This window comes from Homalodisca vitripennis, chromosome 3, assembly GCF_021130785.1.
Source record: "Homalodisca vitripennis isolate AUS2020 chromosome 3, UT_GWSS_2.1, whole genome shotgun sequence".
NCBI classification, from domain to species: Eukaryota; Metazoa; Arthropoda; class Insecta; order Hemiptera; family Cicadellidae; genus Homalodisca; species Homalodisca vitripennis.
Genome location: NC_060209.1, coordinates 15,204,652 through 15,227,058, shown reverse-complemented (window position 1 = coordinate 15,227,058; position 22,407 = coordinate 15,204,652). Strand labels below are relative to the sequence as shown.

At 37.3% G+C, this 22,407-nt stretch overlaps 2 protein-coding genes across 2 annotated transcripts in view; both read left to right on the top strand.

The window, feature by feature from the left end:
- Nucleotides 1–1,941: 1,941 nt before the first annotated feature.
- On the top strand, nucleotides 1,942–20,817 carry LOC124358089 (piggyBac transposable element-derived protein 4-like). The gene is made up of 4 exons (XM_046810383.1): nucleotides 1,942–2,143; nucleotides 2,798–3,595; nucleotides 16,709–16,932; nucleotides 20,710–20,817. The coding sequence occupies exons 1-4, from the start codon at nucleotides 1,942–1,944 to the stop codon at nucleotides 20,815–20,817; spliced, it is 1,332 nt and encodes a 443-aa protein (XP_046666339.1).
- The window catches only part of LOC124356624 (UDP-GalNAc:beta-1,3-N-acetylgalactosaminyltransferase 2-like), a 40,857-nt gene continuing 34,850 nt past the window's right edge, over nucleotides 16,401–22,407 (top strand). The window contains exon 1 of the mRNA XM_046807735.1: nucleotides 16,401–16,932. The gene's annotated coding sequence lies outside the window, so the exon portion shown is untranslated. The remainder of the gene's footprint in view (nucleotides 16,933–22,407) is intronic.

The window sequence follows — 22,407 nt, the reverse complement described above, 5'->3', positions numbered from 1 at the left end:
TCCTTAATTAGATCGGTGTCTTCTCGGGTTATGGGTCTGATTACAGGACATAGTCACTTGAGGAAGGAACTGAAGGAAACTTTTGAATACCTGCTCTTTAACTGTCCTGCAATATCAAGAGAGCGCTACGCCATCTTTGGTAGTTTGTCAAGAGTGGTGAATGTTTCCAGGAGGATTTGATCAGCTGTTTGTAAAACTACTGACACTCTAAACTAATTGACCTCATGGTATACTTCCGTGGTGAGAAAAAAGCCCTTGAGGCTTAAGTTCATGACTTAGAAGATGAAAAGGAAGTTGTTTTTGGCCGAAGTAGAAATTTCTGGACTATGTACAGGTATGTGTTATCTTTATCGGGGCAAATATTCAAACACTTCTACGGCACCCAAAAACCCCTCATGCAACTAGATTAGTCCACAACTAGATTGCAATGACCAGAAAGAGACGCTGTTTACCGAAGAAGACTTTTTAGGCCCTCATATGTGTACATATTTTCGCGGTCGAGGTACGAGCTATTACAGCAAGTACTACGATTTTCAGTACTATGTTTGTTTTTTAATTTATGTAACAATAATACAAACGCTACTTAGGTACCGAAAATTCTGTAGACCAGAAGTAGATTACAATTGCAGGAATATGCTTTTTGACTGAAGGAGATTTCTCAAATCATTATATGCGTTAAATTTCTTGATCGAGGCATATTCATCGGCAATAATGCAAACGCTACTAGGGCACTGAGTATAACTTAAACTGAAGTACTGAAAAGTCGAAAGTAGTCCCTTGTTGCCTAAAGTAAGCTTCTCTGGCCCGGTACCTATGTATTATTTTATCGTGGCGACAAGGTAAAAAACTAATACGGCGTGTAACTTAAAGTTCAACTATTCTGAGAAGGATCAGGAGATTAGAATATCTCCCGGTTACCATTACTTATTTTCAGAAGTTTATTATGTTATTAAAAAATGATAGGATATCTCTATAACGCACCTGGTATTAAGCCAAAGCCAAAGCCGCGGGTAACAATTAATTGAATGAAATGGGAGTTTTGAGAATTTTAAACCCTGACATATAAAAGTATTCTAAACGGTAACAGACGACAAACCGAATTCAAAGAATAAATAATACATTTTTTTACTTTATTAATATGCATCATGGTATTGTTCTTCATGTCTCCCTCTACCATTTATTGGTGTGGTCAATGACTATGGACAATTAGATTAAATATTATTTATTACTCTTTGGATTTTAAATTTGACATTACAGAACCACCGTGAAGTTAGCGTCACTTTATCGTCCGTTTGTATTCCGTGCAACAATGTTGCAGTCAACAATCTGAAGGCGCTAACAAACATTCAAAATCTAAAATAATAATATAAAACGAATTAGTAAAATACGATTTTTCACAAAAGCTACACAGTTTTTCGTATTTATTATTTACCACAAAGAATTCCCGATAAATTTATAATAAATAAAAACCCAAATATAATAACTAAAATGTAAAAATGTATCCTTAACACGTTAGCTGCCGGCGGCATATTTTCAAATTTTCGGCGTAATGCCAAATTTAACCGTTAGTTATTTTTAGATATTTTTACTTTAGTTGTGTTTATTATACACTATGACAATAATATATACTTTAAAACTTTTAAAATAAATCGTTTAAAATTCTGGACCGATCGGGTCGGCATCAATATTTTTTAACGAATATTGATTGAAAAACAAACTTGCCGACCCGATCGGTCGCCCGTGTATACTGGCGTATATTTCGTTTGAGAGGTTGGTAGCGCGTCAGCTGATCTTACGCAACGACTCTTGAGTATCCCACCAGCTGTTTCGCGCCTTTTAGCCCAACGTGAGTTTGTTTTCTTGTTTCTATTGTCAGTTTGGCGCTTTTTGTCAGTCTACTTCGAGCTGTTGTTCTTTCTGCTGAAGTTTGATTAGTTAATCATGAGTGACGATCTAGACAGTGATGACATATTAAGAGCAATCGAAGCCCCTTCTAGTGAATTTGACCCAAATATGGATGGTGTAAGTGATGATGGTTGGGGCAGTAATGTAAATAGTGAGATGGGCGATACGGACGAAGACCCCGACTTCCTCCCTAGTGATGACTCAGTGCCAGGCAGTGAATCCGATGACAATGAAGTTGGTATTATAGAGAGTATGGATTGTTCGGATGAAATGATTGATTTTGTTATTGAAGATGTGATTGTATCGAGTGAAAGTGAAAATGTAAATATTGAAAATATCGAAAGAGAAGTTGTAAATATTGAAGGTATAGATAGAGAAGATTTCACTGTTAATTTAGGAGAAAAATTTAAAAGTTTGAAAACAAAGAAGGAAAGGTTGCAAATGAAAAAAGATGAACTTGAAAAATGGCAGCTGTTTGAAGGTAAACAGAAACACATCGTTTTTGACGAAACATCAAACTTTGCTTTTGGCCTGCCCCAAAATGCGAAACCAGAAGAATATTTTTATGAATACTTATCTGATGATCTGATAAAAATGATGGTAGACGAAACTAATCGGAATGCTGCTCAGGTGTTAAGTACACTGAGATTGAATCGTAGTAGCAGACTCCGCAAGTGGCGGCCTACTAATCCAAATGAAATGAAAAAATTTCTCGGCCTTTTATTATGGATGGGGCTAGTGCCAATGCCACGGCTGACTGACTACTGGTCGAAAAACTTGCTGTATAATAATTCTGTTGATGGTAAAGTAATGAGCAGAAACCGCTTTCAATTGCTTTTAAGATTCTGGCATTTTAATAATAACTTGAACATAAGACAAGATGACCGTCTAGGTAAAATATCTCCACTTATCGATCGTCTAAACGACTCTTTCAAGATGAAGAAAACTCCCGGTGAAGATGTAGTGATTGACGAAAGCATGATCCCGTTCAGGGGAAGACTTCTTTTTCGCCAGTACCTACCCAATAAAACCCACAAGTACGGGATTAAGGTATTAAAAATATGTGACACTACTGGCTACACATACAAGATGAAAGTTTACATGGGCGCCGGGACAGGAACTGAAGATAACCTGACATTAGCGGCATCAGTGGTCATGGATCTCATGAGAGATTATCTAGATAAAGGGCATACCCTGTATGTCGATAACTTTTACACCTCTGTCGATCTTGCCCACATGCTTTTAGCAAGGAACACTCACCTCGTCGGAAGTGTAATCAGCAACAGGTCCTGGTTTCCCTCACAAAAAACCATTCCTGGTAATTCCGATGACCAGTTGAATCTGAAGAAGGGTCAAATGAGCTGTCTTGAACACCCAAGTGGTATTGTTTACACCAAATGGTTTGATAAAAGAGAAGTGAAAATGATGTCGACCAAACATCCTGCTGATTATGTTGACACTGGGAAAAAAAAAACCAGACAGGGCGAACCCATTCTCAAACCTCTTGTGGTTTTCGAATACAACAAGGCGAAGATGGGAATTGATGTTTCTGACCAGATGTCATCGTATAGCACAGCCATCAGAAAATCTATGCGATGGTATCATAAAGTCGCAGAAGAGTTCCTGCTGGGTACAGCGGTCGTCAATGCCTGGCTCGCCTACAAGGATGCTGCGGTGGTCAACTCTCAAAGTAAAAACAAACATCTCTACTCCATTACGACCTTCAGGGAGAAAATTGTGTATGCACTTCTAGGGTTGCAAAATGGACAACTCGAGCCAGTCAAACAAGTTGGACATCACCACTTATCCGAAACGGCAATATTTGTTGGCGAGGGGAAGAACAAGAGGAGAGCCCGGAAAAACTGCAAAGTTTGTTATGCCAGAGCTTCACGAACTGGAGACCGAAAAGCAACCAAGAATCTCAAGAAGATTAGGCTACTACATTTTGTGAAAAATGTCCTGCAAAACCATTTCTTTGTAAAGAGTGTTTTAAGAACTTACATAAATAGGAAGGATCTTTGTGAAAGTAGTTTTTAACGTATAACATGTAACATTAAAAAAATATTCTGACACATATATAGTTTTATATTTATTATGTTCTGCAAAAGATATTACAATTGGGTTCAAATTTTATTCATATTTCAGCAAAATAACAGTGTACAAACTAAAAAATTAAATGTGCCGACCCAATCGGTCGGCAAAATATCGTCTATTATCCGACACTATTTATGTAAAATACAAATTTTTTATTTACAAAACTAATATTCTATAACATTTATACTATTGTTTTCTTATATTATGACTCTTAAAATAGTCGCTAAAGACCACTGATAAACGTCACAGATCGATTTACTGAAGTCCTGTAAAATCCTGCCGCCGACCCGATCGGGTCGGCCGATGTTTCTGCCACGACAAATGATCGGGTCGGCGTGGCAGCTAACGTGTTAAAAGGGCGTTCTCTACTTAAAAACCACTCCTGAGACTAAACCAAACAAGTGCCCGCAATGAAAATTTGTACACAGGTGCCCTGTATGCTGAACTTTAATATACCAACGTCAAAAAGGTGGTGTCGGCCGTCAGAGGTCCTATCGTCTAAATTAAATGCACCGTTGGACGGGCGTTCTCGTATAAAAGCCACTCCTGAGACTAAACCAAACAAGTGCCCGTAATGAAAATTTGTACACAGGTGCCCTGTAAGCTGAACTTTAATATACCAACGTCAAAAAGGTGGTGTCGGCCGTCAGAGGTCCTATCGTCTAAATTAAATGCACCGTTGGACGGGCGTTCTCGTATAAAAGCCACTCCTGAGACTAAACCAAACAAGTGCCCGCAATGAAAATTTGTACACAGGTGCCCTGTATGCTGAACTTTAATATACCAACGTCAAAAAGGTGGTGTCGGCCGTCAGAGGTCCTATCGTCTAAATTAAATGCACCGTTGGACGGGCGTTCTCGTATAAAAGTCACTCCTGAGACTAAACCAAACAAGTGCCCGCAATGAAAATTTGTACACAGGTGCCCTGTATGCTGAACTTTAATATACCAACGTCAAAAAGGTGGTGTCGGCCGTCAGAGGTGCTATCGTCTAAATTAAATGCACCGTTGGACGGGCGTTCTCGTATAAAAGCCACTCCTGAGACTAAACCAAACAAGTGCCCGCAATGAAAATTTGTACACAGGTGCCCTGTATGCTGAACTTTAATATACCAACGTCAAAAAGGTGGTGTCGGCCGTCAGAGGTCCTATCGTCTAAATTAAATGCACCGTTGGACGGGCGTTCTCGTATAAAAGTCACTCCTGAGACTTAACCAAACAAGTGCCCGCAATGAAAATTTGTACACAGGTGCCCTGTATGCTGAACTTTAATATACCAACGTCAAAAAGGTGGTGTCGGCCGTCAGAGGTGCTATCGTCTAAATTAAATGCACCGTTGGACGGGCGTTCTCGTATAAAAGTCACTCCTGAGACTTAACCAAACAAGTGCCCGCAATGAAAATTTGTACACAGGTGCCCTGTATGCTGAACTTTAATATACCAACGTCAAAAAGGTGGTGTCGGCCGTCAGAGGTCCTATCGTCTAAATTAAATGCACCGTTGGACGGGCGTTCTCGTATAAAAGCCACTCCTGAGACTAAACCAAACAAGTGCCCGCAATGAAAATTTGTACACAGGTGCCCTGTATGGTGAACTTTAATATACAAACGTCAAAAAGGTGGTGTCGGCCGTCAGAGGTCCTATCGTCTAAATTAAATGCACCGTTGGACGGGCGTTCTCGTATAAAAGTCACTCCTGAGACTAAACCAAACAAGTGCCCGCAATGAAAATTTGTACACAGGTGCCCTGTATGCTGAACTTTAATATACCAACGTCAAAAAGGTAATGTCGGCCGTCAGAGGTGCTATCGTCTAAATTAAATGCACCGTTGGACGGGCGTTCTCGTATAAAAGTGTTTCCTGAGACTAAACCAAACAAGTGCCCGCAATGAAAATTTGTACACAGGTGCCCTGTATGCTGAACTTTAATATACCAACGTCAAAAAGGTGGTGTCGGCCGTCAGAGGTCCTATCGTCTAAATTAAATGCACCGTTGGACGGGCGTTCTCGTATAAAAGTCACTCCTGAGACTTAACCAAACAAGTGCCCGCAATGAAAATTTGTACACAGGTGCCCTGTATGCTGAACTTTAATATACCAACGTCAAAAAGGTGGTGTCGGCCGTCAGAGGTCCTATCGTCTAAATTAAATGCACCGTTGGACGGGCGTTCTCGTATAAAAGTCACTCCTGAGACTAAACCAAACAAGTGCCCGCAATGAAAATTTGTACACAGGTGCCCTGTATGCTGAACTTTAATATACCAACGTCAAAAAGGTGGTGTCGGCCGTCAGAGGTCCTATCGTCTAAATTAAATGCACCGTTGGACGGGCGTTCTCGTATAAAAGCCACTCCTGAGACTAAACCAAACAAGTGCCCGCAATGAAAATTTGTACACAGGTGCCCTGTATGCTGAACTTTAATATACCAACGTCAAAAAGGTGGTGTCGGCCGTCAGAGGTCCTATCGTCTAAATTAAATGCACCGTTGGACGGGCGTTCTCGTATAAAAGTCACTCCTGAGACTAAACCAAACAAGTGCCCGCAATGAAAATTTGTACACAGGTGCCCTGTATGCTGAACTTTAATATACCAACGTCAAAAAGGTGGTGTCGGCCGTCAGAGGTCCTATCGTCTAAATTAAATGCACCGTTGGACGGGCGTTCTCGTATAAAAGTCACTCCTGAGACTAAACCAAACAAGTGCCCGCAATGAAAATTTGTACACAGGTGCCCTGTATGCTGAACTTTAATATACCAACGTCAAAAAGGTGGTGTCGGCCGTCAGAGGTCCTATCGTCTAAATTAAATGCACCGTTGGACGGGCGTTCTCGTATAAAAGTCACTCCTGAGACTAAACCAAACAAGTGCCCGCAATGAAAATTTGTACACAGGTGCCCTGTATGCTGAACTTTAATATACCAACGTCAAAAAGGTGGTGTCGGCCGTCAGAGGTCCTATCGTCTAAATTAAATGCACCGTTGGACGGGCGTTCTCGTATAAAAGTCACTCCTGAGACTAAACCAAACAAGTGCCCGCAATGAAAATTTGTACACAGGTGCCCTGTATGCTGAACTTTAATATACCAACGTCAAAAAGGTGGTGTCGGCCGTCAGAGGTCCTATCGTCTAAATTAAATGCACCGTTGGACGGGCGTTCTCGTATAAAAGTCACTCCTGAGACTAAACCAAACAAGTGCCCGCAATGAAAATTTGTACACAGGTGCCCTGTATGCTGAACTTTAATATACCAAACGTCAAAAAGGTGGTGTCGGCCGTCAGAGGTCCTATCGTCTAAATTAAATGCACCGTTGGACGGGCGTTCTCGTATAAAAGTCACTCCTGAGACTAAACCAAACAAGTGCCCGCAATGAAAATTTGTACACAGGTGCCCTGTATGCTGAACTTTAATATACCAACGTCAAAAAGGTGGTGTCGGCCGTCAGAGGTGCTATCGTCTAAATTAAATGCACCGTTGGACGGGCGTTCTCGTATAAAAGTCACTCCTGAGACTAAACCAAACAAGTGCCCGCAATGAAAATTTGTACACAGGTGCCCTGTATGCTGAACTTTAATATACCAACGTCAAAAAGGTGGTGTCGGCCGTCAGAGGTCCTATCGTCTAAATTAAATGCACCGTTGGACGGGCGTTCTCGTATAAAAGTCACTCCTGAGACTTAACCAAACAAGTGCCCGCATAATGAAAATTTGTACACAGGTGCCCTGTATGCTGAACTTTAATATACCAACGTCAAAAAGGTGGTGTCGGCCGTCAGAGGTCCTATCGTCTAAATTAAATGCACCGTTGGACGGGCGTTCTCGTATAAAAGTCACTCCTGAGACTTAACCAAACAAGTGCCCGCAATGAAAATTTGTACACAGGTGCCCTGTATGCTGAACTTTAATATACCAACGTCAAAAAGGTGGTGTCGGCCGTCAGAGGTCCTATCGTCTAAATTAAATGCACCGTTGGACGGGCGTTCTCGTATAAAAGTCACTCCTGAGACTAAACCAAACAAGTGCCCGCAATGAAAATTTGTACACAGGTGCCCTGTATGCTGAACTTTAATATACCAACGTCAAAAAGGTGGTGTCGGCCGTCAGAGGTCCTATCGTCTAAATTAAATGCACCGTTGGACGGGCGTTCTCGTATAAAAGTCACTCCTGAGACTAAACCAAACAAGTGCCCGCAATGAAAATTTGTACACAGGTGCCCTGTATGCTGAACTTTAATATACCAACGTCAAAAAGGTGGTGTCGGCCGTCAGAGGTGCTATCGTCTAAATTAAATGCACCGTTGGACGGGCGTTCTCGTATAAAAGTCACTCCTGAGACTAAACCAAACAAGTGCCCGCAATGAAAATTTGTACACAGGTGCCCTGTATGCTGAACTTTAATATACCAACGTCAAAAAGGTGGTGTCGGCCGTCAGAGGTCCTATCGTCTAAATTAAATGCACCGTTGGACGGGCGTTCTCGTATAAAAGTCACTCCTGAGACTAAACCAAACAAGTGCCCGCAATGAAAATTTGTACACAGGTGCCCTGTATGCTGAACTTTAATATACCAACGTCAAAAAGGTGGTGTCGGCCGTCAGAGGTCCTATCGTCTAAATTAAATGCACCGTTGGACGGGCGTTCTCGTATAAAAGCCACTCCTGAGACTAAACCAAACAAGTGCCCGCAATGAAAATTTGTACACAGGTGCCCTGTATGGTGTACTTTAATATACAAACGTCAAAAAGGTGGTGTCGGCCGTCAGAGGTCCTATCGTCTAAATTAAATGCACCGTTGGACGGGCGTTCTCGTATAAAAGTCACTCCTGAGACTAAACCAAACAAGTGCCCGCAATGAAAATTTGTACACAGGTGCCCTGTATGCTGAACTTTAATATACCAACGTCAAAAAGGTAATGTCGGCCGTCAGAGGTGCTATCGTCTAAATTAAATGCACCGTTGGACGGGCGTTCTCGTATAAAAGTGTTTCCTGAGACTAAAACAAACAAGTGCCCGCAATGAAAATTTGTACACAGGTGCCCTGTATGCTGAACTTTAATATACCAACGTCAAAAAGGTGGTGTCGGCCGTCAGAGGTCCTATCGTCTAAATTAAATGCACCGTTGGACGGGCGTTCTCGTATAAAAGTCACTCCTGAGACTTAACCAAACAAGTGCCCGCAATGAAAATTTGTACACAGGTGCCCTGTATGCTGAACTTTAATATACCAACGTCAAAAAGGTGGTGTCGGCCGTCAGAGGTGCTATCGTCTAAATTAAATGCACCGTTGGACGGGCGTTCTCGTATAAAAGTCACTCCTGAGACTTAAACCAAACAAGTGCCCGCAATGAAAATTTGTACACAGGTGCCCTGTATGCTGAACTTTAATATACCAACGTCAAAAAGGTGGTGTCGGCCGTCAGAGGTGCTATCGTCTAAATTAAATGCACCGTTGGACGGGCGTTCTCGTATAAAAGTCACTCCTGAGACTAAACCAAACAAGTGCCCGCAATGAAAATTTGTACACAGGTGCCCTGTATGCTGAACTTTAATATACCAACGTCAAAAAGGTGGTGTCGGCCGTCAGAGGTCCTATCGTCTAAATTAAATGCACCGTTGGACGGGCGTTCTCGTATAAAAGTCACTCCTGAGACTAAACCAAACAAGTGCCCGCAATGAAAATTTGTACACAGGTGCCCTGTATGCTGAACTTTAATATACCAACGTCAAAAAGGTGGTGTCGGCCGTCAGAGGTCCTATCGTCTAAATTAAATGCACCGTTGGACGGGCGTTCTCGTATAAAAGTCACTCCTGAGACTAAACCAAACAAGTGCCCGCAATGAAAATTTGTACACAGGTGCCCTGTATGCTGAACTTTAATATACCAACGTCAAAAAGGTGGTGTCGGCCGTCAGAGGTCCTATCGTCTAAATTAAATGCACCGTTGGACGGGCGTTCTCGTATAAAAGTCACTCCTGAGACTAAACCAAACAAGTGCCCGCAATGAAAATTTGTACACAGGTGCCCTGTATGCTGAACTTTAATATACCAACGTCAAAAAGGTGGTGTCGGCCGTCAGAGGTGCTATCGTCTAAATTAAATGCACCGTTGGACGGGCGTTCTCGTATAAAAGTCACTCCTGAGACTAAACCAAACAAGTGCCCGCAATGAAAATTTGTACACAGGTGCCCTGTATGCTGAACTTTAATATACCAACGTCAAAAAGGTGGTGTCGGCCGTCAGAGGTCCTATCGTCTAAATTAAATGCACCGTTGGACGGGCGTTCTCGTATAAAAGTCACTCCTGAGACTAAACCAAACAAGTGCCCGCAATGAAAATTTGTACACAGGTGCCCTGTATGCTGAACTTTAATATACCAACGTCAAAAAGGTGGTGTCGGCCGTCAGAGGTCCTATCGTCTAAATTAAATGCACCGTTGGACGGGCGTTCTCGTATAAAAGTCACTCCTGAGACTAAACCAAACAAGTGCCCGCAATGAAAATTTGTACACAGGTGCCCTGTATGCTGAACTTTAATATACCAACGTCAAAAAGGTGGTGTCGGCCGTCAGAGGTCCTATCGTCTAAATTAAATGCACCGTTGGACGGGCGTTCTCGTATAAAAGCCACTCCTGAGACTAAACCAAACAAGTGCCCGCAATGAAAATTTGTACACAGGTGCCCTGTATGCTGAACTTTAATATACCAACGTCAAAAAGGTGGTGTCGGCCGTCAGAGGTCCTATCGTCTAAATTAAATGCACCGTTGGACGGGCGTTCTCGTATAAAAGCCACTCCTGAGACTAAACCAAACAAGTGCCCGCAATGAAAATTTGTACACAGGTGCCCTGTATGCTGAACTTTAATATACCAACGTCAAAAAGGTGGTGTCGGCCGTCAGAGGTCCTATCGTCTAAATTAAATGCACCGTTGGACGGGCGTTCTCGTATAAAAGTCACTCCTGAGACTAAACCAAACAAGTGCCCGCAATGAAAATTTGTACACAGGTGCCCTGTATGCTGAACTTTAATATACCAACGTCAAAAAGGTAATGTCGGCCGTCAGAGGTGCTATCGTCTAAATTAAATGCACCGTTGGACGGGCGTTCTGGTATAAAAGTGTTTCCTGAGACTAAAACAAACAAGTGCTCGCAATGAAAATTTGTACACAGGTGCCCTGTATGCTGAACTTTAATATAACAACGTCAAAAAGGTGGTGTCGGCCGTCAGAGGTCCTATCGTCTAAATTAAATGCACCGTTGGACGGGCGTTCTCGTATAAAAGTCACTCCTGAGACTTAACCAAACAAGTGCCCATAATGAAAATTTGTACACAGGTGCCCTGTATGCTGAACTTTAATATACCAACGTCAAAAAGGTGGTGTCGGCCGTCAGAGGTGCTATCGTCTAAATTAAATGCACCGTTGGACGGGCGTTCTCGTATAAAAGTCACTCCTGAGACTAAACCAAACAAGTGCCCGCAATGAAAATTTGTACACAGGTGCCCTGTATGCTGAACTTTAATATACCAACGTCAAAAAGGTGGTGTCGGCCGTCAGAGGTGCTATCGTCTAAATTAAATGCACCGTTGGACGGGCGTTCTCGTATAAAAGTCACTCCTGAGACTTAACCAAACAAGTGCCCGCAATGAAAATTTGTACACAGGTGCCCTGTATGCTGAACTTTAATATACCAACGTCAAAAAGGTGGTGTCGGCCGTCAGAGGTGCTATCGTCTAAATTAAATGCACCGTTGGACGGGCGTTCTCGTATAAAAGTCACTCCTGAGACTAAACCAAACAAGTGCCCGCAATGAAAATTTGTACACAGGTGCCCTGTATGCTGAACTTTAATATACCAACGTCAAAAAGGTGGTGTCGGCCGTCAGAGGTCCTATCGTCTAAATTAAATGCACCGTTGGACGGGCGTTCTCGTATAAAAGTCACTCCTGAGACTAAACCAAACAAGTGCCCGCAATGAAAATTTGTACACAGGTGCTCTGTATGCTGAACTTTAATATACCAACGTCAAAAAGGTGGTGTCGGCCGTCAGAGGTTCTATCGTCTAAATTAAATGCACCGTTGGACGGGCGTTCTCGTATAAAAGTCACTCCTGAGACTAAACCAAACAAGTGCCCGCAATGAAAATTTGTACACAGGTGCCCTGTATGGTGAACTTTAATATACCAACGTCAAAAAGGTGGTGTCGGCCGTCAGAGGTCCTATCGTCTAAATTAAATGCACCGTTGGACGGGCGTTCTCGTATAAAAGTCACTCCTGAGACTAAACCAAACAAGTGCCCGCAATGAAAATTTGTACACAGGTGCCCTGTATGCTGAACTTTAATATACCAACGTCAAAAAGGTGGTGTCGGCCGTCAGAGGTCCTATCGTCTAATTTAAATGCACCGTTGGACGGGCGTTCTCGTATTGAAAGTAAATAAAAATAAATCAAGAGTGTTTTGTTACTAAATGGATTATTTATCCCAGTAAGTGCTGATTATATTCAACTGCAGAGCTACAAGCTTTTTAGGAGTTTTACAAGCATGTATTGAAAGTAAATAAAAATAAAAATTAATATATTATATATTATTATACACATTATTATAAATAAAGTGCAATATAGTATACATATTTTTTAGCAAATGCTACAGAATAAGGAAATAATAATTACAATTACTAATTGTTGCCTGTTGAAAAGTTAACGGTTTTAATTTTTTGTTAATATCTTTTACATTTTAGTATAGCCCTTACTAAACTCACTCAAATAAAATTACAGAATAAAGACAAATTTATTACAGATAAAAAAATATATACAACTTGGTCATTAGTTTTTAGCAAAAAACAGGATCAAAAAAATTATGGTTGCCTGTAAAGTCGGTTTTACGGGCGAAGATTTTACGTGACAACGTCTTTTTCTCGGTAGAATATTTATTGATATGAATATTATTAAATTGCATAATAGGAACAAGGAATTGAATGAAAATAAGAATTGCACAAATTTTAACTATAGAAATATATTTTGTTTACTAAAACATTGTACATAATTTGAAATTAATTAAAATTTGTTATTGTAAATGGTAAAGTTGAATAAAACATTTACTAAAATTGGAATTTGAAATTCTTGCTATACACAGTTAAATTCTAACTCCGCGCGTGGTGATTGGTCGGTTTAGTTCGTTTGTTTGGTTGCACTGTTATGACAGGTTAGAGGTTATAATTTGTTATTTTAAATGTTTGACTAGCAATACGCGCTGTTTCTTCTCAATCGACTGAATTACGATTGATTGCAGAGTGATTTAAACTAATAATTTACTTAACACTATCAACATTTGTCAATAGTATGACATAACCTATAAACTCAGTTTCTCAACTTTTGTGTCAATCTAACAATTAATCAATCAATCATAGTTTACGATAATGAAATATCAGTGTACAATTATTTACCTTTATTGTTGTAGTTGTTGTAAATGACGAATCTAAGCACTCCACATTTTCACGAATAAACATAGTTATCTGCTTTATCCCGTGCGGCGGACCCACAGTTATCTGCTTTATCCCGTGCGGCGGACCCAATGGACGGGCATCGTAACGTTACCGGGCGTTACACTTTTTCATGAGTGACTCCGAGCCGCAACCTAATTTAAGACGTTGTCACGTCAAAAAGTGTGTTGTTTGCTTTTCCTAAAACTCTGGCAGATTTGAACAATTATTTTAACAGATGAGTTTTATAGCAACCAAAAAGAATCGTTGGTATATTTAGGTATATTTTCATGATTTAAAAAGCTAAAAATCTTTAACACCAAAAAAATAACTTGCATAAAGAGTGACTCCCATAAGAAACATTGATTCCAGCTGACGATATGCATATATAAAATTATCTGTAGTCTAGCCACACTCTAGTTAAGATGGTATTAAAATTCAAAATAATCTTTATTTATAGATTGTACATCAATATAAAGAATGATATCATATGTCAAATGCTAATCTAAGAGAACTAAATATACTACACATTTAATAAGACAGCATTTAATTCTGTCAGAAAATTATTTGCATTGGAACAAGGTGAACGGTAGACACCAGCGAGTACAAACTGGAAAGAGTCCAATTTACATTCAGCCAGACAACATTCAAATTCGTTTTCAGTATTAAGACTATTAATTGAAAGTGTATTTAATCCTTCAACCGTTACATTGTACTTTGATAATATGATAACTCCACTACTACTATAATCCTTTTGTGAAAAAAATTATCTTAAATAGTATCTAGAAATATTAAATTGAATTGGATAACCTCAGGCCTATCAGTCTTCTTTCTGTATTTTCGAAGATCATTGAAAAAAAATAGTTAATGTTAGACTGTTAAATTACCTAAATAGAAATATTGTTTTAAATACCAATCAATATGGATTCATAAAGGGTAAATCCACTGAAGACGCTCTTATTAACGTAACAAACAGAATTTTACAGTAGCCTAAATGAAAACAAAAAAGTGACTGGTTTGTTCATTGATTTTCGAAAAGCGTTCGATTCTGTTAATCACAACGTGCTAATAAATAAACTGGAATCAATTGGCATTAGAGGCGTTCCCCTGAACTGGTTTAAGAGTTTCCTTACGAATAGATACCAACAGGTGAGAGTTACAAATAATTTAAGTCCACCTTTGCTTATTAAGACAGGTGGTCCCTCAAGGCTCTGTAATGTCTGCAACGTTATTCTTAGTTTTTATAAACGACCTTCTTGAACAGCCCTTTGCTGGTGCGGTTAATGCGTTTGCAGACGATATCGCACTTTTCTATTCAGACGAAGACTCACAATCCCTGTACCGTAAAATAAATCACGATTTAGATTTATTACAGAACTGGTGTAACTCTAATTTTATGATAATTAACGTAAAAAAAAAACGAAGTACATAAATTTTGGCTATAGAGATTTTGCTTTTCAATATCCGATTACATACCACACTCTTAATTGCACTAAGGTTAACTGTGACTGTTTGAATATTGAGAGGGTAGATAATTTTAATTACTTAAGGACTAATTTTGGATGACAAATTAAACTGGAGCGAACATTACTCTTAATCTTCATCGAAAAATTTCGCATACGCTAAGAACTTTCTACTTTTTGAGACGCCTATGTGATCCAAATTTATTACGAACACTCTTACTTTTCTTTAATTCCAATCTAGGTTGCAATACGGGTTAATTTGTTGGGGAGTGGTTCATATAAAACATTAATGGATAGGTTAAGAGTTTTTCAAAATCATATAATACGTATAATTTTAAATAAAAAAACCACGGGACAGTTCTTTTCCATTATATTGCCAACTACAAATCTTACCTATACAACACCTTTATGTGTTTAAGGTTCTAAAATTTATTCTACCTGAGAAGTGGAAATGACGGAACACATTCTTTGAGGTATGACACAAGAAATGTAAGTCGTAAAATCTTTAGAATTCCTAAAGTCAACAAAGAATTTTTTAGACAGTGTTTCCTCTATTCTGGACCAAAATTTTTTAACATTTTAACCTACAGAAATAAAAGACATAAACAATTTAAAATTTATTTCTTCGTAAGTTAAAACAATGGCTTTTTTGAAAACAACAATACAATTTTGTTTAATTTTGTACTAAGTAAATGCTCCTGTTGTGTTGTACGAATCCTTATCTATTTTTTGAAAGTTAAAAAATTTAAATCTTTTTGTTTCTTTGGTTAGTTTTATTTAGTATTTTTGTTCTTATGTTGTGTATGTCGGCTACTTGATCCTACTCGTTTTACCTTTTTTATTTTATGTTGTTTGTGATACTATTACGTTTTTATTCTGTGTCAGTGATATTGTGTATGATATTCTGCATCTTGTATTGTATAGTATTATAGGTATTTATATTAGGCGCCCAGAGAGTGGCTTTCTGGCTGTTTTTTATTAAATTGTTTATTGTGAACTGAACTCACAACAAGTTGTATTATTACTTTGAATTTAATTTACATGCAGGCTAACCACATTACTGGCAGCGTGGTTAGCTTATTCTTAAGAAACTTATGTATATTTTTGTATTTTGAAATTTTATGGAAGAATAAATCATTATTTCATTATTTCATTATTTCATTATTTCATTATTTCATATTGAGCCGTTCTAATTCAATACTTGTCATTTTGTGTTCTCAAAGGACAACTATATCAGGGTTAATTTCTTGGAGTGTCACTTCTAATGCTTCAATTCTAGTTGGTAAATTCTGGATATTTTGATAGAATATTTTCAAAAAAGAACTTTTTTCAACTTTGGCTTGCTCTTTGGCTTATGCTGTATGTTGTGATACTGGTTCCCCTTGATTTGTTGGTTATTTGCATGTTGTATTTTTATGTAATTTTATATGTGTTTGTAAATGTTATTAGTCATATCCTTCTATATATCTCTCTACTGTGTATAATTGAGTGTAGAGTGTGTAGTTTCTTTAAAATGTGACACCCTGAAAGAAAGTTTTTAAACTAGCTGTGACTTTTGAGTTTTGGATACAATTAAAGTTGAATAGCATACTGGTGAATTGTCATTTTATAGCTTCCTAATGAAGTATTCTTGATCCTCCAATATTTGGTGGATAACTATAGAACTTATTTTATGAAAGTACATATACTATGAAATTAATCATAATGTTTACAGGCTATACAATTCTGTCTACTGGAGACATTGTCAATACTAAATGTAACTTTTAAACTGTTTTCTGTGTAGGCACCCAGTTTGGTACCGTGGTCACGCTGTTCGTAGCCGGGTATCTGACTGCAGGTCCATGGGGTTGGCCCAGTATCTTTTACAGCACTGGACTGTGTGGTGTGTTGTGGGCAGTGGCCTGGCTATTTTTAGGTGCCAATTCCCCGGACACCCATCCTTCCATCAGTGACAGCGAGCGGGAATACATCAAGGCAGCCTTTGTTAGCAGCTCAGATCAAAGCAGTGTAAGTAATTCAAATATATTTTTTCTGTCTACTTAAAGCTCAATATGTACATAAAGTATCGCCAAATTATTCTCTACACTATTACCCTGTTGTCAGTTTGGGAAATCCAAAACTGAAGAATATGTGCATCAGTGACAAATTTGGTCGCCCAGATTTGTTTTTGCTATACCCAGTATAGATTCTACTGGCAGGCAAGCTAGGGGTGTACCCTACTGGGGTATCACGTTGGGTTTAGTAAAAGACAAAGCTACATGCAGACCAAAAGTCCAAGAGGTTACATAGCCCAAGGTCCTTCTCATGAAAGGCTGAATGGAAGACCACACATGTTATGTCAAGGCAACAAAAGGGCTCAAGACAATATTTATTTTGCAAGGAGAATGGAGTAACAAAAGGAACCATCTACAAGTACTGGACAGTGACTCCACCGTCCCAAACTAGTGATTGCTTTGAGGCTAACAACACCCAGCTCAATTTCTAGAATTTGCTTTTCTAGAAATGATGCTGTACCATTCACATTGCTAACTGTAACATGTATGGGGGCTATTTGGAAAGTATCCTATGTTCGATGATTACTCCTTATCTACAACCGCTATTGTTGTCAGATTCAGCATTTACTATCTTTATATACTTCTACTTGCTCTGAGAATAGCTTCCATTCATACCTTTAATAAATTGGTTGTTAGTCAGTGTTCAGTCTGCAGTTTCTCTAGCCTTCATCAGATTTAAAAAAACAAGATGGAACTTGAAGATTAGCATCGTTTTGGTTCAAACCCAGGAGGATGTGTGCATAGACCAGTCAAATGATCTAGCAAGCCTTTCAGGGGAAAGGCATGACTCCAACTTCCATAAATTACTGGATCATCCATTTAAAAAATGCCCGTGTTTTGGTTGAAAGTGATCTACCAGCTACGTTCTGGTCAACCTTCCTTAACGCTAACCCACAAAATAATCAAACGTGTGAGGTTTGTGATAAAACCGGACAATCGCTTAGCAGTGCATGATATGGAGGAAGATTGGGATGTATGAGATCCTGAATTCTGTCTGAGGAATTACGTTTGAAATGAGTGAATGTAAATTTCATCCCAAAATTGCTCATAAAAAAAAGGAAATTGCACAAGACATGTATGAAACCATAACAAATGACTCTGACATCTAACTGTTCCTGAAATTGAAGGCAGAACTTGTAAAATCCCGAGGGTAGATTTTACAACTTATTTTTCAAAGTGAAAGGTTCGTTTGAAGAAGTGCATTATGTCTAATGGAAATTACTTTGAGGAAGACTAAAGTTTGGTTGTGATTGGTAAGCTAGTTTTCTGAAATATCAGACTTGTCAACTTGTGTCCCCCATTTTCCCACACGGTAACTTGCTAATATTGTATTTTTCATTTATCATGATAAGCTTATAGATTTTTTCCTTTATAAACACTACGTACACCACATTCTGATCTAATTTAATGGCATAACTCATCCTAACCCAAGCTGGCTTAGCTATTGTTATCAATAAAATTTAGGTTAGGTAGTGTCTATAAAATTCAAAAGTGGTAGTTTATACATATAACAGAAAATATCCATGCTTTTTACAAGCACTAGACTTACTAATTTTGTACATGTGTGCCACAGGAAATAACAACAAAGGCTGCTTGGCGTTTCTTACAAAACTTTTGCAATTTATTTGCACAGTATAGCTAATGATCTCTAATATAGAACAATTTATTGAACAAATTTAAATCAAAGCTTTTTTCCTGGCTTTCAGCTTTGCAAACTTGTTTATAATGTCAGAAAAGTCTGTACCGAAAGTTAAGTTGTTTTCACAACACAACAATATTAGAGAATTTAGTTTCTCTTGTAAAATAGTTTTTCTCTTCACATTCTTGACACAGGGTTAACAGAAAACCCTCTTTCTGCAGTCCAGTTAGTGATGGGTAAAAATCCTGAAGGACACTTCAAGATTGGAAAATCTAGTTTACAGATAATTTTTTGAAATACAATCATATAACATCATCAATATGATAAAAAAAAGCTGTTTGAACGTTTAATATATGTATATCAGTCCCTTGGACGCAACCCTCATATTATAAATAACTTATACTAAATAGTAAATTAGTTTAATTAAATTAACCGATTTTAGTTTTTTCTATCTGAAACTGTTTTAAATTTAGCATGCGACGCTAGATTCTTTGATAACCTTATATTATAATGTAAACAAAAATGCTGCATAAGTTCATAATAATAAATATATTAAATATAATAATAATTATGTATTCAAATGATTGAAAGGCCAAAAATTTTTAAAACTTCTGTAAAAAATATTTAGAATCTGTTTATTTTGTAGAAGTTGTAAATATTGTTGATTTTTTGTGAGTGGGTAATGTATTGATGTGGACATCACTCAATCTTTTTGTCATTAAATCAAAGACAAAAATTGTTATCTTTCACAAATAAATTAATCACTTCAAATTTCCAAGGACTCAACCTTTAAAAAAACCCATCGTGACAATATTAATTAATGATTGAAGTCGACTGTTTTAAGAGTTGTTTATTTTCTTGAAGATGTGTTTTACAATTTACACAGTTTTACCATACATGAACTCATTTGTTTAAAAAAACATTTGTAAATTTGTCACTTTTTCACTTTTCGTATTTCAACACTGATCACTAAATACTGTTCATTTAATACGTAATTTAAGTAAACTAGTAATCATTATTAATGGATAGGAGAATCATCAGGCTTACCTTGAAAACTTTCTTCTCGGGTTCACTGATTTGAAAGGAACATATGGATCTAACTATTGATACTATATTTGAGTAGTATGTTATAGTACTATACCTTGTACGAATAATATTATAAACAATACTTTACCTAATACAGATATATAGTACTAAATTGTAGCATCAACAGTGTCCAGAAAAAGTAAATTGGCTACCCTACTACCTACCTTGATTCTGAAACTTAAACTGAACTGGTTGAGATAGATTGCTGTGCAATGAAACATTTCTAAATATGTCTTTATGTGTTTCTTCCAAATCAGTGGCCCCAGAAGGATATTTTTAAGGTAAGTCTGATGATTCTCTTATCCATTACTAATATTCATTGGTTTTCAACCCTAATAATTCAGTCCTAGACTAATAATAATTAAGTGAAGTTTCGACTTTATAAGCATATTATGTTCACCCATTATCTGATCAGACCATATTCCATTGATGAAAAAATATATTTCTTACCAACCTAAGTTTCATATATAAAAAAAAATGTAAAATATGAGGATTTATCCAATAATAAGCAGAATAGCACTGTTGGGGGTTGCAGTCTTCTGTCAGACATGTATAGCACAAGCTCATAATTTTTGTTGACGAATACATATTTTTAAAATATTCTGGTTCTTTTGGGTGTCCTCATGCAATATTTAGTATCCTAGTCTGAGGAAAATAGATGACAAAGAAGTATTTTATGTTATTTAATAGTTTTTAGTACGAGACATAACAATGCAAGCCTGGGTTGTGGCGTGGTGTTGCCAGCTTTAACGGAAGAATAACTAGTGATCAGATAATTGATTGAATTCAACAGGTGAGTGTTACTGCTCATCTATCTTCGAGAAACCTTTACTGTAATTATTTACACTATGACACAGATTGTGAGTAAGAAATAATAATAAAATTAATGCGAAATAATTGAATGCTGAAGAGCAAAACAGATAAACACAACCGGAATGAAGCAAGACATCGTCGTGTCGACTCATACTGAGAATCAACTGATGTAACAATGTGGTAACGCTGCAGGTTACATGGGAAGTGAAGAGTGGTAACTGCACATACAGCCAGGCTTGCAATAATGTGCCTCGTACTACATTAAGATCTGATACAATAGAAGGCATTACCATTGTGTAAGAATGAATGTAATAGCCTAGTTTTAATTAAAGACTAGATTATTAGACGTAAGTGCAATATCTTTGTACCTGATTGACTGAAAAATACCTGGATTAGCCATTACAATTAGAAAGAATAAAAGTAAAATTAATCATTCAAAATAGTTTCACTACCGTTTCTTCTGTAATATCAAAACACTCAAAACTAAATCTAAAAATTGAAATATTTTTGTACGATATCTAGACGTTTGTAAGTAGTTAACTTTATGCACATATTTGTACGAGTATTCAATTAACTCAGAGAAGGTTTGATTGTTTTTAGCAAAATTATGAAAAGATTTATCCAAAATGTTATAAATTTAAAACATTTTACCAAATACCATGATAGTTTGTGCACATGTAATATAATTGGTGGTTAGTAACAGTTTGTATATTTTTTTATTTCAAAAGCATATATCCCATTGGGATCTTTAATTTTTATGAAGTAATTAAGTTCATAGGGGCCAAAACACTTTTAAAGAGCTAATTTTAAGATTGCATCTCAGTTTTGTATAGTTTTTTGGAAATCTTGTCAAATTTCATGTAAAGTCGAATCATCTCTTGAGTTAATTATGTAAAAGTGTAACTCTTGAGGCATATCCTATTACTCAAATAAAGTTATGTTGTATTAAAAATCATATTTGAGTGTTAAGAGATTGCACAATAAACTAAAAAATTAACACATTTTATAACTAAACCAGGAAATGATTCATAATTTATATAGATTTTACCATTGTTAAAAATTTACAAATTTTATATAATGTTGTTCCATGCACAGTATTACCATAATTTTACTATAAGTTTGTTATTGAAATGTACATTTATAATAAATATTTTAAACACAATATGCTTATCACAATGTTTATTCCGTGTCTTAGTTTACACATTAGAAAATATATCTATCCATAGTCCCATAATTATAACTGAACCTCACATTAAGTAAAATAATACCGATTTTGACGGATATCTTTAGAAATGTAGTTTTAATATCCATTAGTTTTGAATCTTAAAAAATTTGTTGGTAAAGTATCACACTCACATGGCTTTGTACACAAAACACGTAGAAGCATTAATTAATTGTTCTCTTTCGCCTCATTCGGAAAACGTAGATAGGTTTTGCAACAGCTTAAACATTAGTAATTTATTTTTATAGGATTTACAAGTACTCAATATCTTGAAAACTGTTTGAAGATACTAAAAAATGTTTATGACAAAAAGTTTAGGAAATGTTATAAGCATACAGAACAGTTTTTGTTTTTTCCTCTAGGTTCATAAATAATGGAGATGTGAATTCTTAAAAGGTAAAACGGCTATTTTAATGGAAAGGCATTGAGTACCAATCTAGTCAAGAAACTTAAATCAATGTATTTAAAAGGTCAATATTTGTACCGAGTTTGAACTTGTTTCAACATTCCTACCACCAGTTCTTTGTGGTAGAAAAGTTCTTATGGGATTTACGTTTAATCAGTATATCGAAAACCATTTGAGATACAAAAAGCCTGACTTATTACCATATTTTTAGTAAACTTTATAAATATTCCAGAACACTTTTTGTTTTTTCTCCAAGTTCTTA